Raw genomic sequence first — 24804 nt, 5'->3', positions numbered from 1 at the left:
GATTGGTTATAAAGATAAAGAAGTTACAATACTATGTACAGTATTATCCTTTTTTTAAAGGGAGGCACATATAAAATAACTGGAAGGATATACTATCAGAATTTCACGATGTTTGTTTCTGGGTAGTAGGATTTGACAATCTGTGTTTTCCCTTCACTCCCCCCTTTTGGATCATCTGTATTTTTTATAACTCTGCCCAAAAGAAATATAATGTGAGACACACATGTAATTTTAAATGTTCTGGTGGCCACGTTTAAAAAGTAGAAAGAAACAGATAAAATAATCTTCTTAAGATATTTTATTTTACTCAATATATCCATTATTATGTGTAATCGATATAAAAATATTAATAAATATTTTAGCACTAAACCTGTTTAACACTAAATGCAGTGGGTATTCACATTTACAGAACATCTCTATTTGGGCCATCCACTTCTCAAGCACCACATAACCGCATTTGGCTCCTAGCACGGCTCTATGAAATAATAGCAGTTAATATTTATCAAAAGCCTACTATGTTCCAGGCACTGCTCTAAGTTCATCAGGTGGAGATTATAACTCATTAGGTCTCAATAACTCCATGAGGTTGAACTTATTGTGCTCTCCATAAGCACATGTTGCTTGCCCTTGTCCTAACACCATAATGAAATGTTTGGAGCTTTTGCAAAAGCCATTTTCCTAATATGATGGGCATCCAAGTCTGGTTGCAAAGGCTTGGGTAGAGGGCAAGTGAGAGAGTTGGAGAGAGACTAAAAATCATTCAAGAAGTTTTGTGGTGAAGAAGACAAGTCAAAAGACTGTGGGAAACATGAGGACAGAAAACTCTTTCTAAGGCAAGGAGACATAAAGATGAAGTCAGGCTGAATAAGAAAGAAAGAGGTGAAAGGTGAAAGAGAGATGGCTGGGGGTGTGGCTGGTCCAAATTCTCACAAGAGCTCTGTTGGAGAAACATTGCCTGGCTTGTGCTGGTGGCAAGATGTACACAGCAGTTCCCAGCTAGAGGGAGCAGGGAGTCATGGCCTGGTGAGGGGGACAGAAGGAGACACACACAACTCCATCGCGCAGGTGAATGCTATGAAAGAATGGGGTGGAGGGATTCCCAGGGAGATGAATTGAGTTTTAAGAATGAAGTTAGCCAGCAAAGAAGCAAAAGGAAGAGGATATGGACTTGAGGATTACATCACTGGACGACTGAGCCACTGATTGGATGTGGAGGATGAGAGAGTGAGGCTTTGAGGTGATTCCCAAGTTCTCCGCATGGACAAAGGCAGAGACAGTATCTTGTACTGAGTGCTTCTTTGGAGTCTGACATTGATCCAGTGCACCACATATGTTAGCTGATATACTCCTCACAGAGGTCCCATATCATGCTTGCCATTTCACAGATATGCAAGCTGAGGCAAAATAATTGGCCCAGGGCTCACCACTAATAAATAGGAGAGTCTGGATAAGGGGCCAGGTTGTTCCAGAGATAGAGGGAGGAAGGGAGGGAAAATGTTAATGTGGGGCCAGAGCCAGAACAGTAGGGTAGGCTGTATCAGCCTAGGAGGCATCCGGCTATTCTCCAGAAAGTGAGGCTCCAGGTTGCAGGAGATGGGAACTTCAGGAAGCAGGTGGGAGGCTGGACAGGGGCAAAGTGAAAGGTAAGCAGCCTGAAGATGGGTGGGATATAGTGGACTCCAGCGTGAGGAGCCTCCAGTCTCTAGCAGAGCTCAGCAGCTTGGGTGGGAGGAAAGGAAGGGCAGGGAACAGAAGGTGGTGGGGGGAACAGGTTTTGGTTAAGATGGGCAGCTGTCCGGTGGTGAAGAGGGGAAGTATTTGTGTATAAGATCATTTGTGGGGGATGGTGGTAGAGGGAGCAGTATGAGAGTTTGGGAGGAACAGGGCAGGGGAGATGGCACAGGAGGAGATTGGGGTGGGGGCACTGATACAGAATCCAGAACACAGCGGCAGGCTTACAGACCCCCTGAGGGTGACAAATTCTTCTCTTAACTTGCTGCAGGGAAAACGACAAGAGAAGAGGTCCTAAGAGGAGTGAAAATAGAGGAAACTAGCTAAGGGATAAAGATAAGCAGAGCTATGGAAGAAAAAGAAGACAATTAGGGAAATACAGGAAAGGAAGCCGACAGAAAGGGGCGCTGGGAGAGCGAAGGGTGAGGGAGGACGAAAACAGAACTCCTATCCCCAGCGCATTCCAACCCCCTCCTCCTCCCCGGGGAAGTATGGGACTGCATCCTGGCAGGGATGGAATGGGAGTGGAACCTAGGCCAGGCTGGGACCCCTGGGCTGTCCCAGCCCAACCCAGACGGTGACCAGACTCAAGTTACTGATCCTCTGCTGTTTCTTCATCTGTAAAGTGGAGTTAATGACAGACAACTGGATGTCAACTTTTTTGTTGTTTGTTTCAGAGATGGGATCTCCCTGTGTCGCCCAGGCTGGAGTGCAGTGGTATGATTACGGCTCACTGCAGTCTCGACCTCCTGGGCTCGAGAGATCTTCCTGCCTCAGCCTCCCGAATAGAAATGTCAGCATTTGAAAGCCTCACAAGGGAAGGTGGTGTAATAAAAGGTCTATCGATTTAGATATGAACAAGTACACCCAGAGCCACATGAATGAAAGGAGGTGGCCAGTGTAGATGGAAGTCTAGGACGGTGGGTAGATTCCAAGCTCCTCTACCTGCCCAGTTAAACAAGTTCGCGGCCCCTAGCCAGCCTTGCGATGGGGGTAGGAGGCGGGGGTCTGCGACAGGACGGGTGGGATTCATTACCAGGCTAGGAGTGCAAGGCCCTGGGGCCGGGTTCAGCTTGCTGGGCTCCCGTCTTGTCTCAGCCCCCAGCACTTGCTCTGTCGCCGCAGAGCACAGGCCCAGGCAACGTTTATCCAACTGAACCCGCATCCCTGTGGGAACCTTGCTCCAACAAAATCCCGTCGTTGTCTCCTTCCATATGGAACGAAAATCTTCTGTACCTCTGCCCAGCTCCGCACCCCCGCCCCCTTAGAGATATGGCCTGGTCGGGTCCTGGTCCCCCACTCGGCGGCGCTTCCCCTTTTCCCAGACTGAGGGTGGTGAAAAGGAGGAGGGGGAAGAAATCAGAGGAGGAAAAGTCGGGAGGGAGGGGAGCCGGGAGGCAGGAGAGGGGGAAAATAAAGAGCCTGAGACAGAAACGAGAGGAAAAGACCATCACAGAAAGCCGGAAATCTCCGGAGAGGCCAGCAAAAGAGACACCCGCGCTCCCCACTGATTCCATCATTCCTTCCGAAGGCGCCTCTGCGGTGTCTCCGCCGTGCCAGGCCCCGGGGTTCCCAGGACGCGGAGGAGTGCTGGGTGCGGCCGCCTCGCCTCCCCGCCCCTGGCCGCCCCTCCCCACCTCGTCCAAGGGGGCCGGAACGGCGTCGGCGCGCGGGGGCTTTTCGGAGCAGTCGAGTGGAAAATAGACTTTAACCCGCTTTGTGGCGGCCGGGGCGCCCGGAGCGCTCTCCAAACCAAGGCTCCTGGCGCTCAGGCGGGCCGCTGCCAAGACCCGGCCTGGAGTCCCTGCAGAGTTGCGCGGCGCGTGGACCCCGTGGCCTTGGGGCGTCAGGAGGCCCAGCCCGGATCTGCGCGCCCGGGCGGCGCTCAGGCCGCTAGGATGGACCCCGGCAGCGGCGAGGAAGCGGAACTCTCTGCGGCTTCCTCTCCACAGTGCGCTGGCAAGGTCCAGGTCCCAGCCTCCCCACCGCTGCCCGCGCCCTCCTAGGCCTCGGAGCACCGCCTTTCTGCGGCCTGGAAGGTCGGGGTGGGAAAGTTTGCGGAATTCCGGCTCTCACGGCCAGTCGTGAGAACTGCCCCCAGGGAATTCGTCCGCAACACAGAAAAACTGGCCGGAGCAGAGTCGTCCGCGGTTCCGCGGTTGCAGGTGGAAGGTGAAGGTCGAGGGAGGTCAGGCTGCCTCTGCGTGTCCTGACGGCCGGCGTGTTCTCTTGGGATGGGCTGCGGCTACTTGGACAGCTTCAATTTAAGCCACAGTGTCTCCGAGGCCCTGGTCTGGTCCGGCCCGCCGACACTTGAGCCCCCCGAGCCTCAGAGAAGGCGAGGAGGTGGATCGCCCAGTGCCGAGGCCCGCCGTCCTGGTCCGAGCCGGTCGCGGCGCGGTGGCTGGGCACAGGAGCTGCTTCCAGCCCCGCGAACAGCTGGAGGGTTGCAGTGGGACCGCTTCGGCGGCTTCTCCCGCGCAATGCCCCGTCTGGCCCCTTGTGAAGGCAGTGAGCGTCCCCTTTCCAGAGCTGTCCCCCGTGACATCCAGAAAACGCGAAACCTCAGGAACAAGGCCGCAGCTTCAGACCGCGGCCCAGGAGGCCGATAGTGGGTGAGTGGGAGAGTCCCGGAGAGCAGGAGAGCAAAAAGCTGGTTTTCGGGAAAACCAATATGTTGGACCCCAAACATCCACCCTCCTCTCGGATCCAAGTTCTTTGAGAACTGGAACGATATCCCAGGACGAATGGGAGAGTTAGGCTGAGCTACACACCGGGGAGGCGGGGATTGGAGTTTACCCCCAGGCCCTTCGGACGCCTTCTTCGGTTCCCGCGTGGGTTGAGACGGCGGCAGCGGCCACCAGACTCAGCTAAAGGGCGGAGTCGCGAGGAGAAGCCAGTGGCGAGGGGAGGAGGAGGCCTGAATCTCCCCGCGAAGGCTCCAGTCCGGCTTTTGCCTCCGACTGCGGGCTCCCTCCCCACCCGCAGTCCCTCGCCCCGCCCCGCCCCGCCCCCCACCTTGGGGCAGGTGAGCGGCGGCCAATGGGCGAGCGCGGGGCAGGTGCCCGCTAACTCGCGCCTCGCAGCGCTGGGCTGCTGGGGCCGGGCAGGGCAGTGCGGGGACACCGGGGGCTGGGGTCGGTCCCAGCGGGACTCCGAAAGGAGGGAGCCGGGCTCAGCCCTCGGGCCTTACCGGCAGCTCGCAGCCTCGCACGGAGCCCGCGCCTGTGCGGGCGCCTGGAGCTGCCCGCTCCGCCGCAGCTGCCGCCGCGCCTGGCTGTACGCTGTGGCCGGACCCCGCGCTCGCTCGCTCACACACCCCTCGCCGCTCCGCGCCTGGCTCGCCCGCGGGGGCCGAGCGCAAGCGGGCGGGCGTGGGAGGTGAGGGGTGCGGGCGGGTGTGCATGTGCCTGGCTGGGTGCACACCCCGCACGGCGGCGGCGCCAGGACGCGGAGCGCTCCCCAGAGCCCGGCTGCCTCGCACAGCTCCCGCGGCTGCGACCATGTTCCAGCCCGCGGCCAAGCGCGGCTTTACCATAGAGTCCTTGGTGGCCAAGGACGGCGGCACCGGCGGGGGCACTGGCGGCGGGGGCGCGGGCTCCCATCTCCTGGCGGCTGCCGCCTCTGAGGAACCGCTCCGGCCCACGGCGCTCAACTACCCTCACCCCAGCGCGGCCGAGGCGGCCTTCGTGAGTGGCTTCCCTGCCGCGGCCGCCGCGGGCGCGGGCCGCTCGCTCTACGGTGGGCCAGAGCTCGTGTTCCCCGAGGCCATGAACCACCCCGCGCTGACCGTGCATCCGGCGCACCAGCTGGGCGCCTCCCCGCTGCAGCCCCCGCACTCCTTCTTCGGCGCCCAGCACCGGGACCCTCTCCATTTCTACCCCTGGGTCCTGCGGAACCGCTTCTTCGGCCACCGCTTCCAGGGTGAGTGCCCACGCTGTGCCCGCCGAGGCGGCCGGCCGGCGCCCGCGCTGCGGCGATGCGGGGGAGGCTCGGGGGCGCGCGGGGCCGTTCAGAAGTTACTGCTGGGAAGGCTGCAGGTCCGCGGAGGTAGATTCCCAAGCAGGGAACAGCCGTGCGGGCTCTACCCGCGCCTCTGCTGCGTTGGTCTCCCTCCCAGGAAAGCAGGTGGAGACCTCCAGGCTTTTATAGAAAAGGTATCAGTTCGGACGCAAGCCCAGGCGCGTTGTCGGAGCCTCTGCTGGCCCTCGCCACGGCCTGCCCAATTGTCTCTCCCGGCTGAGCTAGTTTTAGCCCAGAGTACAACTGCTCCCGCTCTCCCTCCACCCGGCTTGACCTGGCACCACGCATCGCTCGCACGTCCACCACCACCTCCCAGACTTCAGCCTTCGCTGGCGCGTCAGGGCCGGGGAAAGTCCATCCGCGTGCTCTAGTTCTGTGGGAAGCAAGGGCAGCGGGGAGGGCGAGTCGGAGAGTTAATGTTCAGCGTGGAGGGCCCGGCTGTCTTGGGATATTTCTCGGCAACCTTGGCCCGATTTCTCCAAGTCACACGTGCCTCTCTTACCCAAGGTGGGGAAGGTTTGCAGTAAGCAAACTGGCTTGCGCCGTTGCTCGTCGCCTTTGGGAGGGAGCCTACCCGGCTGCTGGAGTACGGAGGACGGTTTTCCCGGGCAGGGGGCGGGGGCAGAGGGCTTTTAAGGTCGTAGCCCGTCCGAACCCCGGAGTTTGCACCCAGCAATCGGCTTGCTAATAAAGATCTTCCAGTGGCCTTACACACACACACACACACACACACACACACACACACACAGAGACACGTTTCAATTATTTGTCTTTCCCCAATAAAAGAGAGTTGCATTTGTTGGAGTTCGTTTTCTTCCTTGAAATTTGTTGGAGTTTGTTTTTCTTTTCTTTTCTTTTCTTTTTCTAAATTTTATTTTAAAGAGTGGCCTTGATTTGTACAGTCATCACTTTAGTTTCCAGTTTTATTTTGTTAGTGTAGACCAGACCGCAGCCTTGTGAGAAGGGTCTATGGCTCAGAGCTAGGTAACCCGGCTTTTAGAGAAACAAATGAAAGGGACATGGCTGGAGCTTCCGCTCCGGGAGCTAATGTGACGGTCAATAGTCTATGTCTACAGTCAATTAGATGTTTGGCACAGTTATTTAGATAATAAAATGAAAATTATCTGTTGACATTGACTTTCACAGAAAACCGCTTTCCCGGGTCCCGATTTGTCAGGCAATTTTTTCAGTCCCACCTGGCCAATAGATCCTGACTTGGCAGATCCCACAAAACCAGAGAATGTAATTACTAGAATAAGAATGGTTGTGGGCAGCCTTGTCTCCTCTTTGAAGATTTCAAAGACTTGCCCAAATCCAAATCCGAAAAAAACAAAAATGCCTACAATGTCATCTGCCTTGGGCAAGAGTTTCTGCCACTTAAAAATAAATGTTTACCGATAACATGAGAATGTCTTCAAAATTGAGCAATCTACCCTGGTCCTCCGTGGGCTCGATCCGAAGCCTGGGTCTCAAAACCTGGCGCCCAAGGGCCGAGTTGTAGTTGGGGCGGTGTGTGAGCCCGCGGGCGGGCCGCCGCGGCCGAGGGGCTGGCGGGTTGGAGGCTGGTGGAGGGTTAGGGGTTCGGAGGAGAGGGCGGGGCCGCTCCTAAGTGCTGTGGCCTCCAGGGGTTCAGCTTGTCCGGAGGCGGCATCCTGGGCCGCATCCTCGGCTTCGAATCCAGCCCCTGACGCCCTCCGCACCGCGGTTCCCGCCTCCGGGCGCCGAGGGCCGGGGACGCCTCGAGAAAAATCCAGCTCCAGCTCTGAGCGTCTCCAGCCAGGCGAGGCGAGGCGGATAAATCCTTCGCAAAACCCTCTTGGAAATTGCCGCCGCTTCCTGAGCCTTCAGCCCCAGCGGGTACGTTATCGAGTTGCACAAACAGTTGAATTTTTCTCTCAAGAACCGAGTCTGGACGCGGAGATGGAGCCAAGTGTGGCTGCATTTTCAGACCCGGAAATCCGTTGGGTACTGAAGCACTTTTCGAACCCTGAAGCGCTGTGGCTTCGCGGTCCATCGTCGCCGCTGCAGACGGACGCGCTCCCCGGCGGCTCCACGCCCTCCAGTCCCGGCCAGGCCGCGGGGCTGGGAGCCGAGCCGTCTCGGGCCCTCCGGCGCCGCGTTTTCTAGAGAACCGGGTCTCAGCGATGCTCATTTCAGCCCCGTTTTAATGCAACAAACGAAACCCCACACGAACGAAAAGGAACATGTCTGCGCTCTGTGCGCAGCGGTCGGGCGGCGCGGTCCCGGCGCGCAGGGAAGCGGCGTCTCCGCTAACCGAGGTGGTGGAAGGGGAAAAGCGAATGCGGAATCGTCCTGGACCCCGAAGGTCGGGGCCGCTCGCGAGGCCCGAAGGGGAGGAGCCGGCGAAGACCAGGAGTGGGCCGCATTTCGGTACTGTTTCCCCGAGATCAGGAACTTTCTGGGTCTAGGAGCAACGCCGGGAGGGGGGTGTAGAGACCCAGCGCCCCGGGACCCGCAACGACAATGGGCCGGAGCTTCTAAGGTCGCCTTTGTTCTGGCAGGAGGACGGGGAATGAGGTTATCTCCGCCGCCTGTCCTGCCTCTCCTTCTCCTAGCCCTAGGGCCCTCCGCCCAGCCGTCCGGCCCCGAGCCCCCGGCCGGCGGCGGCCTCTCCAGCGAACACTGCAGCTCGAAGACTGCAGTTCGGACCCGGGTGCTTCGGATCCCCAGCTCCTACCTCCAGCCGCCTCATTCCTGGGAGTTCCTAGTGCTAGTTCCCAGCCATTGCCTTGAAGGGGCCCTAAAAGAGTGACTGTAGAAAAATCGGAGGGGTAGGGAGGCCGGGGGTGGGGGGAGAGGGGTATTCATTTCCCTAGCTCCAGGAAAGGCCATACCAGTCCCTTTCCACTTTGCTAACTGTCCTAGTCCGAAACTGACAGCCCGTTCTCACAGCCCGGAATTACTGCGTCCAAACAGGCCGCACTCCAGCCCCAAGTTTGTTCTGCCCTTGTAGTCCAGGCAAGGGAAACTGAACCCTTGGTAGGGGTGGTTCAGGCCTCCTTCCCACAGGTCGGGAGGGGGGTGGGTACAGGTACTTGGGCACCTAAGGCATCACCCTTGTCTTTGCGGAAATTGTAGCAATTGATCTGTTTCTCAGGATGTTTGGTGTTGTACTGAATATCCGCTTTCTAACAGGGAAATGTCCTTATTCTTTTGGAATTAAATAACCTGTCATCACTTAGCATCTTGACTCATCCTGCAGTCTCCTGCTTCTCTGTGATGGGGTTAGAAGGACCCCTGTGTTTTTGCACTTGCATGTAAATATACCCTTTAGGAGACATGCTATCTACCACAACTGGACATGACAATGACCTGGGCCCATTTTCTCAGTAAGGTAGACCCAAAGCAACCTAGCATCCCCCTAAAATAACCAGACTTGAGGCAAAGGGGCATATGTTGGGACAGAAGCTTGTTGCCTTCATCCTCTCATCTGGGTTTATAAAGACAAACACAGAGCACTCCACCACTCAGGTGACTGACATATACCACAGAATCGCAAAATAGTCACTAAGTGACAGACACTGGGGCAGACTGCAAACCTGCTTCCTCAGCCCCACACTGCCCTTCACACCTCTGCATCCTATTCACACACACTTACTGGGCTTTCCACACTGCAGCCTCACTTCTGACCAACCTGGGCCAGCCCAGCAGCTAAGGCCAAACCCTGCCAATGCTGGGATGAGCTAGGCTTTCTCTCTCCCTCTCTGGTTCATTTGTCCAGAGGAAACCACTACTGGGACTTCACCCAGGTTCATAACAATGTTGTTTTTTGAGGCAAGTTATTAACATCAACAAGAAGCATTTGCTTTCCACCCACCTTTCCCTGGCCTACCTCACTTGGCCCCACCCCCGAGACTTTAATCTTCCTTATTCCCCACCTGGAGCAGCCTCCATATTTTTCTGCTCTTTACTCATCTCTGCCAGACCACCTTCCCTGACCATCTGTCTATTCCACTATCCCAAGTGAAACTTCTCTTCCTTCAGTCAGATCCGAGGGCCCTAGATCTGCCCCCACTTGAATAACCAAATGGGGTGTCCCTCACCCATCTCCCTGTGATGTGGTCCCACCATTTTTGTGGCTGCACAGATCCAACCAGTTGAAATTGATAAGATGACTGGAGGTTATTGACTGACCCCTCCCAGGCACTACCCCACAATCCTAGCAACTCTTTTCCACAGAAAACTCCAGCAAAAACTTGGCCTGTTTAGGTATCCACAGCCCAGAGACTTGGAGTAAGTAAGGTCAGGCAAGTTCCACCAATAAGTTACCTGGAGAGTTTTAGCTACAGCATCTCAATTATGTGCTTTTGCTTCACTTACATAGATGTTTCCAGAGATGGGAGATGTTAACTGAATTATCCAGGTGATTGTCTTAGAGCAAAACAACAGGTCAAATCAAGTCCAACCAGTAGCCATCTCTGAAGAAATTAATTGGATCAGTCAGTCCCAAGAGCTAATTCTGTCAAAATATTCCATCTAGAGTTCTGTGTTGTTGGTGCGTCAGGAGGCTGTTATGTGCCCTTGCATGAGAATCCATGGGTGATTTTGTCAGGGCCTGTTTTGAGTCTTATTAGCATGTGCAACCAAGCCAGAGATTGTGTGAGGGCCTAGTTGCGGGGCGCGGTGGGGGGGGTTCGTTGAGACAGGGGCTGTGGGTAGAGGCTTGTTTGGGCATTGATAGTTTCTGACCCCATCTCCCCTACCCCAGCTTCATCCAGTCCAGTGTTATCCCTTCCTCCTGCATGTGGGAGCTGAGTCCCTATGCTGGCCAACATTTGCTAAGGGACAGTCACACTCTAAAAATCCTATACAGTAGATGGGAAAAAAAGACAGTAGGGAGGCTGGAACATATATTTACACACGCCCATGCAGAAACCAATATATCTATATCTATATATATTAGAGAGAAAGATGACATCTAGATATTTATACACATGTTTCTTTAGCAAGGGACTATTCAGGGATGAAGCAGGGATGAAGCTTTTCCCACCAGACAGTACTTGGAGTCTCCAGTGTGTGTGTTGGGGTAGGGGTTTGGGGGCTTACTCTAGAGGCTGGGTCTCTGGACAGCCAAGGCCTGGAGGAGAGAGAGGTGGAGAAAGGGGAAGAAGAAGCCTGACTTTCCACTTGCAGGTGCTGCCTGGACCACTGACCTAGCCACTGGCCTATTTATACCCTCTGCAAGACAGAGCTAGAGCCTGCTGGCAGGAGTTTTTAATGAGCTAGTAGCCTGAGCATTCAGCCGCAAGACTAGTGCAAGCAGGTGTGAAGGGATTGCTCCTTGGGTACCTTCTAGTTCTTGAATCTGTGTTTGGCAAGGGTGTGCCTGGCACACCGCTGCTCCCCTTATCACCTTCCTGACCCCCGGCCCTGCCTCTACCCTGGGTCCTCTTGGAGGGAGATGTTTTGCGACCAGTTAACTAAAAGCAAATCGTTGGGACTGGCAGCCAGGGCAGCGCCTCTGGGAAAGGACGGAGAAAGAGAGCCAAGGGACTTTTCTTCGCCACCCCTTGGCCTCTTCCGCTGCCCCAGGCATTGTGGATTTGGGCTAGTCGGCGCCTTGTCCGGCCTGGACCCATCTCTTGGCCTAACAGAGGGATCTGGAGTGCTGTTATTCCCCGCGTACCCCCGCGGAGTGGCTCTCTAGTGTGGGGAGGTGTCGAGGAGGGGAGTGGACTTAGGGAGGGGGCGGCCAAAGGGCAAAGGGAGAAATGGCGTGTGTGTGCGTGTCAAGGAATAGAGAGGGCAGGGCGCGTGGGAGCAGGGCGGGAGGCCGGGCTCTGCCGGGCCCCGGCTCACGGCGCCCCTTCTCTCTGTCTGTACCTGCGTGTGTTGCCGTCGGCGGCGGGGCCGCAGCCAGCGACGTGCCCCAGGACGGGCTGCTTCTGCACGGCCCCTTCGCACGCAAGCCCAAGCGGATCCGTACGGCCTTCTCGCCCTCGCAGCTGCTGCGGCTGGAGCGCGCCTTCGAGAAGAACCACTACGTGGTGGGCGCCGAGCGGAAGCAGCTGGCCGGCAGTCTCAGCCTTTCCGAGACGCAGGTAATCACCCCCGGTCGCGGCCTGCCCAGCGCCCGGAGCCCAGGGCGAGGTGAGGGTGCGCGGGTGCAGGAGAGGCCCTGAGCCCGCCCCAGCCCAGCACCACTGGGTTCCAAAAAGCCCCCCTTCCTCGCGGCGCTGCAGTCAAGCCTGTCTAATTTAGAGCCCCTTCCTGGAGACTGCGTGCAGCCTGCTGAGGCCGCAGGACTTTTGTCAAGCGCTAAGGACCTAGCAGGAGGCAGAGTAAATGCAAACTGCATCCCGAGCCCGGCTCCCAAAGCTCCTCACAGAGGGACCAGGTTCTCTGGAGGAAGCGGGTCGCCTGGGGAGAGGGCAGCGCAGGCAGCACCAAGGCCACTGGAGCTGGCCCCAGCCCTGGCATTACTGCAGCCCTTTTCCCGCCACTGTGCCGGGGCGCTCATAGTCCTGCGGGGAGCCAGTCCGCACTGGCTTTGCTGCTGTTCCGGGGCCTTGGCTGCCCACCAGCCAAGGGAGGGTCTGGGGAGAAAGCCCAGGTGTCCTCAGACTACCAACAGAGGGGCTTAGCCAGGGAGGGGCCAGCCCCTGCTTGGGGCCCGAGGGTTCCTCTGATCCGGCCCAGGCCGTCTGGTAGGGCTGTGGAAGCCACGGTGTGCGTGCGCAGAGCATCTGAGGGGCCTGGGCATGGTGGGAAATAGACCCCGGGTACTCAGGGGCTGCTCTGAATCACTGGAAAGGCTGTCGCATGGGAGAAGGAATAAACCCCAACGGCGTCTGGGCTTGAACTGAGTGAAACTAACAATTACCGTGTAGTGTTTTTGTAAATGATCATTAATTTAAGGGAAAAAATTAAAGAATTAGATGAAAGTTATAGGGAGGTGGATTTGGGTTCATTGTAAGTAGACTTTGCCATAAATAAATGCTGCCTGGGGATCACTGCATAAGCTCCTGGTCCACCCGGGTCCGACGTGTTGGAGTGGGGCTCAGCGACCCTCAGCCTAGCTGCTGCCCTGGAGCTGGATTTCAGTCTCTGGATGGGCCTTGCGTGCCTGCCGGCTCCCAGAGTTGCGAGAGGCCAGCTCCACGGTCCCCCAGCTACCTCCCGGCTGACTTTTCACCTTCCGCTCCCCTTTTCCTCGTGGTCTCGCCCCTACTACACCATCGTCCCCTCCCAAGTCCCGGGCAGTGAGAAGATGCCCGGCATGGGGGGCAGCCGGAGCCTCCCTTTAGCAGCCAGAGTAGGAAGGGGGCTTAGTGAGGGAGCCTAGACCCAAACTTCATCCCCAGCTTTCTTCGGCGGACCTCACCCTCTCCTCCTTTGGTGGCATTATTGGCATCTATTGTCATATCTGTCTGATGCCCCACTTAACAATCTACAAATCGCTCATGGGTCAGAGGCAGGACCCGTGCGTTTTCAGACATGCTTGCTGGGCTGTTCTAACTGCAGGGGAAAAGCTTACAAAACAAGAGTTAATTTAAAAACGTTTCAAAGAAAGATATGTTTTTAAAATATAAGTTAATAAAATAACACTCGCTCTTCCCTTCTGGCAGTGTTTTAAAATTATTGTTTGAAACAAGGTGTTAGTTTAAGAATGGTGTTTATAATTAACCTCATTTAAAAAGTAATATTTATTAAATTTTAATTGCAGAAGTGTAAGAAAACAAAAATGGTTTTTAATCCTACCACCCACAGATTAATACTTGTTGAAATAATGTCATTGTTTTTAAACTTTCAATTTTTTAGCTCAGTGAGAGCATTTTTAATTAACTCTCTTTCAAACTGAACCTAGATGCCTGTCAATATTTGCTCCTAACAATGCCAGTTAGTAGACGGACTGATTGTTTCTTTCATTTTTATTATGAGACATTTCAAACATATATTTAAAACAAAACCAGATAGAATAACATAAATGTATCCAGCTTCATTAACTATCAAAACTTAGGGTTAATCTTCTTCCCGTCTGTAAATGAGCTGCTTTTTGCATATGGTACAACAAAAAGAATGAGGGGAGGTTTTAGCCTGAGGAATCTCCCGTGGCAGCCTGTCCTTCCAGGTGAAGACCCTGAGATGGAGAGATGGATTGGGCAGAGCTTCCCAGGTGGGCAAACACGATTTTAAATACCTGCCTCCCTGCTAACTTAACTGTGTAACCCTGGGCAAGTCACTTAACCTCTCTGAGCTCTGGTTTCCTCATCGAGAAAATAGGTTGTTTAATGACTAAAGTACCTCATATGAGCTCAAATAATATTAATCCCCGTCCCTAGTCCCTTCCCTTTAAGGTAGTATGTTGGATTAGAAGCATAAGAAGATCCAAACCTGGGTGTCCTCTTAGTCCAGTGTTTTTCCTGCCTTATGCAGTTTCCATCATCAACATTGCCTTTCTGTTGCCCTCATAACTTATCATTTGGAGCCAGGCTATATAATTAACTACTTCTTTATCCACCTCTTGGTACTTACCAGGCAAGCTTACCTGTCATTTCCAGCTATGAGCTATTTGTCAGGCATCAGTCACCCCCATCAACCCCCCTGCCATGCATTTCTACTGTTAATATCTGTATCTGTCTCTCAGAGCTCTCTAATTTGTCCCTCCCCATGGCTGTTTTACATCTAGCCATCTACTTCTGTCTGCTCTCATTAAACTGCCTCCCCAAAACTGGCTAATTTATATTTCCGATTTTTCTATTAATTATATGTTCTTCCTAACAATAAGAACTAATTACCCATTTGTTCATTATCTTTGTCATCTATCTTACCTTCCGTGTGTCCACCATTCATCTCAAACTTCATCTCCATCGAGCTATTTAGCAACTGACAAACAGTGTATCCATATGTCTGGTAATGGTTATCTATTATCTTATTAGCTCTGGCTTTGTCTTCTCTCTGGGTCTGGGCCTCGGTTTCTGTAATTGTGAGATTGAATGACACAAATTCCAGGGTTTTTTCTAGCCCTGAGTTTCTGTGGCTCCTCTACATTCTACTTCTCTGTGTTTCTGTACACTCCCTCCTCCACATTCTCAGAGCTCACCACACAACCCCTGCCTATCATGATTTGCATCAAACTTTGTTGTTATTACTTAATTATCTGCCATGTCCAAACACCAATCTGTAGACCAGCAGCATGCATCTCTCAGGGAGATCTTAAAATACAGATTCCTGGGCCTCACCCAGGAGATTCTCTTAGGAAGTCCAGGATAGGGTACAGGAAAAAGTTTAAAAACAGTTCTTTGGGTGATCGTGATGAGTAACAGGCCTGAGCATCTCAGCTCTGGGAGGCAGAGGCCAAGCCTGTCTATTTCTCACAGGACCCAGCTCAGTGCCCGGGATGGAGTAGATGCTCAATAAACATGTATTGAATTAATGAGCACATTTCTCTTTGCCCATACAAATACACACTGACTTTATCAATCATTCCCCTTGCTCTCTGCTGTCACTGCTGCCTCCCTGTCCCTCTCCTTCTATCTTTCCCTTGTACTTTCACAGCTGATTGTTGATTTAAATTACGCATATACCAGTTTGTGGATAAAACTTCTTGGAGGGTTACTCAGATCAGTATGTGTGTGAGCTCTTAATCCAGAGCTCAGAGGTCCGTGCACTCCCAAAACTTCAGCCGGGTGCTGGGAGGTGGGCAACCTGGGTGACTATGTATGTTTAATGGGAGTGGGGTATTCGTGCTGGGATGGCCAGTGCCTCAATCTAGGAGGTGAGGGAAGAGCCCTGGGCAAGGGCTAGTTGTCCCTTCAGGTTCTAATGACTTGTTCCTCACTGCTTCGGTGCCACCCTGGAGTATGACCAAGAAGGTACCAGTCTAAGCTTCAGTCCTGGTGGCTGGTTGGGCAGACCTGGGCCTGGGTCATTGCAGAGGCTCAAGTTTAATGAGTGTGTGTAATGGGTGTGTGCAACATGTGCCTGCCCACCATGTGGGGCACCAGCGGGCTTCATGTGATTGATGCCCAAAGGTCAGATGATAGCATAGGTACACACTGGATGCCATTAGGCAGTCACATGACATGGAGTGCAGCTTGCATGCTTCAGTGTGTGTTCGTGTGTGTCGGGGGTAGGGGTAAGTTAGTTTTAGGGGAAGTGAGAGAAAGCACCTGGTTGCTCCAGGTTGATCAACTGGTCAGTATTCCAGCTACTCCTTCTGCTCTGAAGAGATCAGCAGGTGATTCTTGACCTTGTCTGGGTTAGAGTTTAGCTGAGCGGTGAGGGCAAAGGGTACAGAAACGTGGTCTGTGGCTCTGAAGATTGCTCACTGAGTGATGAAGCCTAAGTGCCAAGCTTGCACACTTGTGAAGCATGCACAGGATGAATGACTAGGGTCCCCTTGATGTCACAGCTGTGGGCTGAGGGGTATCAGGATAGAAATGCTTGAGAAGATGGCTCTGGGAGGCCTCAGACCTGGAAGGCTTGGGGGAATGCTTAGGATCCTACGTTGGAGGGAAAGAAGGGGAGGGTTTGAGGCAGGCAGATGAAGATAGAGCAGGAGCTGTCCAGACCAGCCACCATCTTGGAGTCCAAGGCAGGGAGATCTTGGGAGGCAGGAGTTACGGTCACCTGCCTATGGCTTTTTCCCCTCAGAGGCATGGAAAGGAGGATTTGGAGGGTCCTTTCCTGCTCTGGAATGTTCTGCCCTTAGAGGGATGGATAAGAGGGGGATATCCAAGTGACCTGAATTTTAGGAAGAAATCAAGAGACATTTGTTCCTAGCTCACGGTGTGTCCATATCTCTTGTCTAAGTCTTGGCTTTTCTTCAAGAACTTCTGCATCTCATGTTCTAGGAGTCCTGTGTGGGAGGATGAGGGGGAGATAAAGGAGATTAGAGTGGTTCTGTGAGGAGCTGGGACTGGGGACATGTCCTGAGGTAAATCTTATGATGTCTCCCTGAGAGAGAGAGAGGAAGGGTCCAGGCTGGGCTGGAAGAGGAGGAGACAGGGAGGCTTAGGGATATTATGGTTATGGTTGGTGGGGAGCTGGAGGTGACCTCAGCTTACTGGGGTGAAGGTTGAACTTAGCATGGCATTGGGCTTGACCTCGAGAGTGGGAACAGCCCACATGATCAAATGATAGGAAATGGGTCCCCAGGGAAGAGAGTAGGCTGAGGGGCGACTTGATTGATGTCTCCAGGCTCCTGTCCATTCTGGGATATTTGAAATCTTTGACGACAGGACACTTATTCACCTGAAAGTGTGCAGGGGCCTGGAGCCACAGACCTTTCCATTTGCAGGAGTGGTGAAAAAGAAGGGATCCAGACCTCGTTCATTCAAAATAGATTATTCCAAAGTAAAGTCTGATTAGTTCTGAAATATTGGCTGGAGCTGTATATTTGCTTGTTTGTTAGTTCATTTTTCCCTTTGTTCTTGCATGCATGTCTTCATTCATTAATGCATACATTGATCAATCCTCTAGCAAATTGATTCATTCATCCATAGCAGTTTCACCTTCTTCATTCTGTCTGACTCAAGCCAACCCTTCTTCCGCCCAGCAGCAGGTCTCCCTCCTCCAACTTCCCCTAAAAGTGGCCAATCCAATTTACCATGTGGAATATTAAAAACTGGCCGTCTTGCAAAAGTGTCCACAAAACTAAGAAAAAGATCCCGTCTCTCTATCACTGAGCACTTCTCAAACCCTTTGCTGATTGGAATTCTGCCCCTCTTCTATTCATTTTCTCCTGTTTTCCAGGTCTGGCCCAGGTACCTCTTGCCTAGAGCATAGGCCTGTCCAGCCAGATGACTATACATGGAACATGTCCTCTGGGCAGGGCCCTGGGACTAACATACCACTTTGGTTCTCCAGTCTCATAGTGTGGTGAGGAGACAGATGTAAATAAGTAAATTAGTGCACAGTGGGGGTCACTGTTACCGAGACTGGGAAGAGGTACTAAGGAACTACAGGCAGGTGATGGGGCAGGCCCATCAAGGAACATCAGGTCAGTGTCTTGAAGGCTAAGGAGAGTATTCCAGGTTAGGTAACTCAGGAGAACAGAGACTTTTGGAAGGATCTGGCCTCTGAGAAACTGAGACGTTCAGTGAAGTGAGGACTTGGGAGACCACAAGGGACCTCTTGCTACAGTAGAGAGGTCAGAGTGGGCAAGGGGTCCTCCAGCCAACATTCCAACTGTACCTTGGGGCTTAGAGAGGGGTGAGTAGTGTGTTTGTGTTGGGGATGGGGAGGCATGTGCAGGACAGATCCAGCCTCCAAGCCACACCGTATGATCCAGCTCCTTTCCAGGGCCTGTGTTCTCTAGGGAAAGGGGGTCTGGAGGATCTAGAGTTGCCTGTAGGTTGGAGAGGTCATGAAATGTCACTCTCATCTCCTAATACCCTCAGAGCCCAGTTCCTTTTCTTTTACCCAGTAAAAAATAACTACCATTATCAATAATCTATTAAGGAAAATTCAGAAAAGTAGAAAGAAGAAAGAAACATCACCCACACTTTGGGTACATTTCCTTCTAGTCTTTTTTCCCCATGTGTAGATTTTGTTTTTCTATGGTTATGATCACACTGTGCCAGCCCTGTGCATCCTGGCGTTTCCACTAATGCTATGAAGTCATAAGCACCACCCTGTTATTGCAGTCTTTGTAAACAGCATCTGGACACTCAGCCCAAGGCTGTTCTCCGGAAGATGGCCAGGCTGCACAGGGAGAGGGTTTATGTCCCTGCTTCTAGAGAGATGCCTACTTGACCCCAGTATTTTTCATGGGGAAAATACTCAGAATCACCTTTCACTTGGGTGCCCTAGGAAGCTGCCTCTGGCCTATCCTGTGCCTGAAGTCGCCATCCAAAGCTTTCCTTCTTTGAGCCAGTGTTGCTAGACAAGGGCAGCATGCTGGGCCCATCCCACTACAGGCCAATGTGACCGTCAGTCTCCTTCCTGAAGGACACTTGGAAATGCGTGTGGAAGGAGAAAGGTACAGAAAAGGGCCCTTGGTCCCTGGTACTGCCTGCATCACCTGATGGTCACCTTCGGCCAGCCCACTTGGGCTTCTCAGGAATGACGCCCCGGCCCTGCATCCGGCCCTGAGTCACGCGCAGGAGGCAGGGTGAGCTCACCCACCCACTGGCTGGCACAGTCACAGCAGGCTCCAGGGTGGGGGGCAGGGGCGAGGCTGCTGCCAAATGGTTGTGCTGAGAACCACCCAGGGTCCAGGTGGCCCTGCGCCCAAAGATAGGTGGGCTTGGAGTCCAGCAGCCTGTGCCCAGAGCCTCCGCCATCCTCCACGGCCGGCCTAGGTGAGATGTCCAGGCTATGGGTTTGGAAATGAGGGGAGAATCCCCTTGCCCTCACTCCATCCATCGAGGCTGGGCACCAACCCTTCCTGGGCCAGCTTTCCAGACCCTGGCTGGCTGCTCTGCAAGCACTCAGTGCCAGCTACCCCCATCCCCGTGTCAGTGCTCTAAAATCAGTGCTCTCAAACCAGGGCAGATAGCACAGTGGAAGTCCCGGCAAGAAGAGACTGTGAGGGGAGGTCCTGGGGTAGGTGGGACAGAGAGGACTGCCTGGGAAGGGTGTAGGGGCAGCACCTCCTGGGCATGAAACCATCTGCAGGGCACAGAGGCCAGGTCTGCCTCTGGATGCACTGCTTGGCCTTGTGGCTAAGGCCTGTGCTTTACCCAGTTCTCTGGGAGCAGGGGCTGGACCTAGCAGTCTTTCTGAGGCCTGCCCTCAGCCCTGCCCAGGGTTCAAGGATCTCCCCTCAGCATCATTGCTGCTGCCAAAACTAAGAGGCTACCCACCATTCCTCACCCGCAACTCTGCCACGCAGCACCGTCTGCACAGCTGCAGTTGGCCACACCTACTTGCTTTTGAATGTGCTGTCATTTCCTGGAAACCATCCGGGCCTTGTAGCCTGCCCTCTGCACCTCCTCCCCCAGGGGCCCTCTGGAGCAAGAATCCAAGAGGTGCCCTGGCACTGCAAGAGTCCCCAGAACATTTCTTCTATGCATGAAGGACTGAAGCCCCGAGGGGGAAGGGACTTAGCTGAGAATCAGTACCTAGGATCCTCCTGCCAACACTGAAGACGGTGTGGGTCTGGCCCGACTCTGCAAAGCCAAGTAAAGAACCACGGAGTCAGGGAGAGTTGACAGATGAAGGCTTTCTCCACAGCCCACAAGCACTAAGGCCAGTCCAGGAGCCAGGACAAGCCTCCCAGATTATGCATGAGAGGACATTAAGGGCTGTGTCCTGGACACTGAACAGATACTGGAGGAGGAGGGAAAAGAGGCTTCCTGGAGGACGTGGCTTAGAACCATAGACCTGTCCTCTGCCTCATGCCTCCTCCAACATGGAGGATGGTTGTCCAGTTTCTGTTCCAACCCCACCCCGTACCTTGCCAGGGCTCTCACTGCCAGACACAGAAGAGGGGGCTCCCTGGGTTCAAAGTGGAGCTCGCTTCTGTCCCCTGGGCTTCTCCTGACTGTTCCTTGTGTGACCTGTTCCCGCATCTGGATGGGCTGCAGGAGCCAGTGCTGTGGGGACAGAAGGTCTGGAGCTGCCCGTGAAGGGCAGCACACTGTCCTCAGACCCGCCTCCTCCCTGTCCTTGTCTGTCCAAGGAGAATGAGGCCTCACTACCCTGAGGAGCTGGCACCTGAGGGACAAGGCCCCCCACCTGCCCAGCTCCAGCCTCTATAGCTCCACTTCTGAGGAGGGGTGGGAGAGAGCTACATGAGGTTGCTAAGAAAGCCTCCCCTGAAGAAGGAGACCACGCAGTGTGTGAGGCTGGAGTCTCTAGCAGCGGGTTCTGTGCCCCCGGGGTGGTCTGGCTGTCCAGGCACTGCTCTTGGTATAAACGCCACCTCCTGGTTATGAAGCCATGCCCACTCTGCCTCCGTGTATGGAAAAGAGCATGGGGCTGGCCCATGGGGTACTGTCCACTTTAGGCCCTGTGGGAGCTCATGGGAACCCACGCAGTGGGTCATAGGCTCCCTCATTTACTACTCACATCCACTCTGTGAAGAAGCGATTATGATCTCTCCTCTAGAAACTCGTGGAGTCCCAGGTCTGCCAGCTTCCAGAGCCTGCGCTCCTCCACCTTGGCTTGGCTTTGCTGGGGCTAGAGGAGCTGGGATGCGCAGCAGCTCTGTGACCCTTTATTTGAGAGGAACAGGAAAAACATCCTCCTCTCTGGCCCACTGTGTCCTCTTCCTGCCCCGCCATCCCCTTCTGTGAATGTTAGACCCATGGGGGCAGCTGGCCAGAGGGGACCCCGACCTGGGGGCCCTAACCCTATGTAGCCTTGGTCTTCCCATCAGGCTCTCAGCTCGGCCTGAGTGTTGAGGCCCCAGTGGCTGCTCTGGGGGCCTCCTGAGTTTCTCATCCGTGCCCCTCCCTCCCTGGCCCAGGTGAAGGTGTGGTTCCAGAACCGGAGGACAAAGTACAAACGGCAGAAGCTGGAGGAGGAAGGGCCTGAGTCCGAGCAGAAGAAGAAGGGCTCCCATCACATCAACCGGTGGCGCATCGCCACGAAGCAGGCCAATGGGGAGGACATCGATGTCACCTCCAATGACTAGGGTGGGCCACCACAAACCCACGAGGGCAGAGTGCTGCTTGCTGCTGGCCAGGCCCCTGCGTGGGCCCAAGCTGGACTCTGGCCACTCCCTGGCCAGGCTTCGGGGAGGCCTGGAGTCATGGCCCCACAGGGCTTGAAGTCCGGGGCTGCCATTGACAGAGGGACAAGCAATGGGCTGGCTGAGGCCTGGGACCACTTGGCCTTCTCCTCGGAGAGCCTGCCTGCCTGGGCGGGCCCGCCCGCCACCGCAGCCTCCCAGCTGCTCTCCGTGTCTCCAATCTCCCTTTTGTTTTGATGCGTTTCTGTTTTAATTTATTTTCCAGGCACCACTGTAGTTTAGTGATCCCCAGTGTCTCCCTTCCCTATGGGAATAATAAAAGTCTCTCTCTTAATGACACGGGCATCCAGCTCCAGCCCCAGAGCCTGGGGTGGTAGATTCCGGCTCTGAGGGCCAGTGGGGGCTGGTAGAGCAAATGCGTTCAGGGCCTGGGAGCCCGGGTGGGGTACTGGTGGAGGGGGGCAAGGGTAATTCATTAACTCTTCTCTTTTGTTGGGAGACCCTGGTCTCTACCTCCAGCTCCACAGCAAGAGAAACAGGCTAGACATAGGGAAGGGCCACCCTGTATCTTGAGGGAGGACGGGCCCAGGTCTTTCTTAACATATTGAGGGGTGGGAATCAGGCCCAGGTAATTCAGTGGGAGACAGTGCTTCCCTCTGCCTAGAGACTCTGGTGGCTTCTCCAGTTGAGGAGAAACCAGAGGAAGGGAGGATTGGGGTCTGGGGGAGGGAACACCACTCACAAAGGCTGACGGTTCCAGACCAAAGTCGTGGGCCCACCAGGATGCTCACCTGTCCTGGGGGAACCCCTGGGCAGGTTAAGACTACAGAGATAGGACTTAAGGCTGAGCCTGCATCCAGTCCCCAGTGACTCACGGCCTCCTCAGCCCAAGAAAGAGCAACGCGCTGGGACCCGCTGAGCTCTTATGTTCACCTGCCCTTTTGTTTGTCCCACTTGTCAGGATGAAGGTTTCCTGACAAGCATATCTGCATTCCTAAGTCTTTCCCTTATGACATCTAGACCCCTCTTTCTTCTTCACCTCCCATGTGCTCATGAAACCTCTGCTCATTGGCCTCCATGCCACCATTCTGCTGGTGCTGACAGTCACCAACTACAGTCGCTGGCCACTCCCTTGTGGCCAAACTCAACCACTTCCTGTCTGGGTTCACCTGCTCCCCGATCTGCTGGCCATGCCCTCCTGGATTCTCCCACCCTGCTCTGCCTTCATTTCGGTAGCTCTGACTCCTCCTCCAGCCTGAGCTCATTCAGTGTCATCCATGCCTTGTCACCTCTGGCCACCCCCAGGTCAGTCCTTGCTCTCCCTGCCTCCTCATTGTGCCCTCTGCCTCGGGGGCTCACATCCACTTCCAGGACTTCTCTTTGGCTCCCTGGTCTGTGTCTTTAGCTGACCTCTGCTGAGCTGCAGACCCATCAAGCCAGCTGCCTGGTCCACCCCCTGCCCCTCAGCACCTCAAAGCCAATACATCCACAGCAGGACCCACCTCCCATCTGTGCTTCTCCAGGATCACCCACCTCGGCAAAAAGCATTAGCCATGTACACAGTTTCCCAAGCTACAGGAAACCTGGGAATCTTCCTCAAGCTTCCTCTCCTCTTCCCCAGCCCCATCCATTCCCATCTAGTGGGTTGAGTCTAGGCTGGCTTCCCAACCACACCTCCCTAGTGCAGCCCCCCCGCTGCCCCCCTGCCCAGCTTGTGCCACTGGCCTGGCCTGGGCCCTGCTCCTCTAGGGAGGTTTCTGTGAATGTCAAGGATGAGGCCCATTTCAAAGGAGGCCCTCCATGCTGCAGCTAGATTTCTCTTCCTTGCACCCAAACAGGGCAGAGTCACCCCCTTCTGAGCCCCTCTGCCCCATCTTCTTGCCTTGCTCCTGGTACCCTTTGCTTCAGCATCCCCATCCCTGTCCCTGAGGGAGCCACAGGTTTTCCCTGTGCTGTGCCTTCGCTCATGCTGTTCTTCCCACCTGGAATGTCGGGTGCTTGATCAATGTTGAACTCACTGGAAAGATGTCAGAGGCCCAGCCTTGCTGCCTGGGCCACATGCAGGGATCCAAGCACATAAGGTCGTTCTGCTGGGAGCACAGACCCAGATCCCACTCGCACTCTCAGTGTCTCCCCCGCCGCCTCTGCCCACCTCACTTGTGTCCAGTCAATGCTAGAAACCAAAGGGCTTTGTCCCATCCCAACACCCCTCTCCCTCCATCAGTCAGGAATGCATTCTGCGAGTCTTGAAAGTCCTAATCCAGATTAACCCACGTGGCGACCCTCACTGCCAAGCAGGTGGGATCACTTCTGGGAGCACACATGCCCAGGTGTGGAAGGAAGGCGGGAGGAAGAGTCATCCTTTTGGCCCCAGTGGGGGACAGAGACGGGGTGAGCTGTTCCTCTCAAGATCCTGCCTCACTTGGTACGGGGAGGGGGTCCAGGAAGATCACAGCAGAGCACCCCCTGTCATCCGAATAAAGGGTTGGAAGGGATCCAAGGAAACCTGCCAATCTCCCGAGGCCAGGCCTGCGGGGGGCGGGGCGGGGAGTCCCTGCCGCACTCCCATCCACCCCCCATGTTGTGCCTCTCCCTGCAGACGGTAAATATTGGTGTTGTGACTTCATTAATAAAGGCTTCTGTGAGCCTGAAAAACATGGAATCAGGATGAACTATTTTCTGAGCTGCGGGCTTGCCAGGTTTGCTAATTTGGGAGTTTTTGGGCCCTCTCCAGGGAACAAACCAAAGTCTCTCTCGAAGAGACACAGATGCAGCCGAGAAGGGAAGAAGACGAGGACTGCTGCTCCCTTCCCTCCCCCAACGGCTCCTCCCACCTGGGGAGCAGGGGCCCTGCAGAGGGTGAGGACCCAGGGACAGTAGCTTGCTGGTGGCCTCCGCGTGCAGGCACTGCGTGGCCAGGCCTTCCCCGAGGGGGCCCAGGTCAGCCACTCCCCTCAGCTGGGCTGGCCTCCCGGGGCCTGCAGAACTCGTGGGCTGAGGTATCATGAACACCTGTAGGAGCTCCAAATTGTGCGCGGCTGAAGTAGAGGGAGCTCAGGGGGCCTGTTCTGAACCCTGGTGGCCTCATCCACACCCTCACCTTCAGGGACTGATCTTTGCACATCCTCTTGTCCGTGGAACTTTCCAGGACTCGTCCCCACGGCCTTCGCAGCAGTACAGCTCACGCTCCTAGCATCTCTGCACTTGGTTTGCACCAACTCCTCCTCACACGTACTGGGACGGCTTCCCGGGAGGCATCAAGGCGCCCTGGCTAAGTGAACCAGGCTCTGTCCAGAGGGAACCGGCCAGGCCCACAGGCCTCTGCTATAGCCCCGCTCCAGGGCATCCCTGCAGGCAAGGGGAGAGGAGGGGAGGGGCGGCCAGCAGGCTGAGCGGTGCAGGCCCAGCCAGCTTTCCTGTCAGACGGGCGCTGCCAAGGCGGAGCC

The 24804-nt window shown here is 54.9% G+C and overlaps 2 protein-coding genes across 4 annotated transcripts; one reads left to right on the top strand and one right to left on the bottom strand.

Annotated features, from left to right (window-relative positions):
* Positions 1–282: 282 nt before the first annotated feature.
* LOC107127192 (uncharacterized) lies at positions 283–5137 on the bottom strand. Its single transcript, XM_065526551.2, has 3 exons — positions 4925–5137; positions 4506–4863; positions 283–3802 (listed from the first exon to the last, which is right to left on the bottom strand). Exons 1-3 carry the CDS (start codon positions 5135–5137, stop codon positions 2877–2879), a joined length of 1497 nt encoding a protein of 498 aa, XP_065382623.1. The 3' UTR covers positions 283–2876.
* Positions 3434–24013, top strand: EMX1 (empty spiracles homeobox 1). Of its 3 annotated transcripts, none has more exons than XM_005575611.5 (3): positions 3434–5655; positions 11632–11816; positions 21134–24013. In XM_005575611.5, the coding sequence occupies exons 1-3, from the start codon at positions 5136–5138 to the stop codon at positions 21299–21301; spliced, it is 873 nt and encodes a 290-aa protein (XP_005575668.1). In that variant the 5' UTR covers positions 3434–5135; the 3' UTR covers positions 21302–24013. The 3 variants fall into 3 exon arrangements, with proteins under 3 accessions (XP_005575668.1, XP_065383032.1, XP_073867654.1); XM_065526960.2 differs by lacking the exon at positions 21134–24013 and adding an exon at positions 18670–18875; XM_074011553.1 differs by lacking the exon at positions 3434–5655 and adding an exon at positions 7949–8145.
* The last annotated feature ends 791 nt before the right edge of the window (positions 24014–24804 follow it).

Source organism: Macaca fascicularis, chromosome 13 (assembly GCF_037993035.2).
Source record: "Macaca fascicularis isolate 582-1 chromosome 13, T2T-MFA8v1.1".
Taxonomy (NCBI): domain Eukaryota; kingdom Metazoa; phylum Chordata; class Mammalia; order Primates; family Cercopithecidae; genus Macaca; species Macaca fascicularis.
The sequence above is the reverse complement of the archived record's forward strand: the minus strand, read 5'-3'. Positions and strand labels throughout refer to the sequence as shown.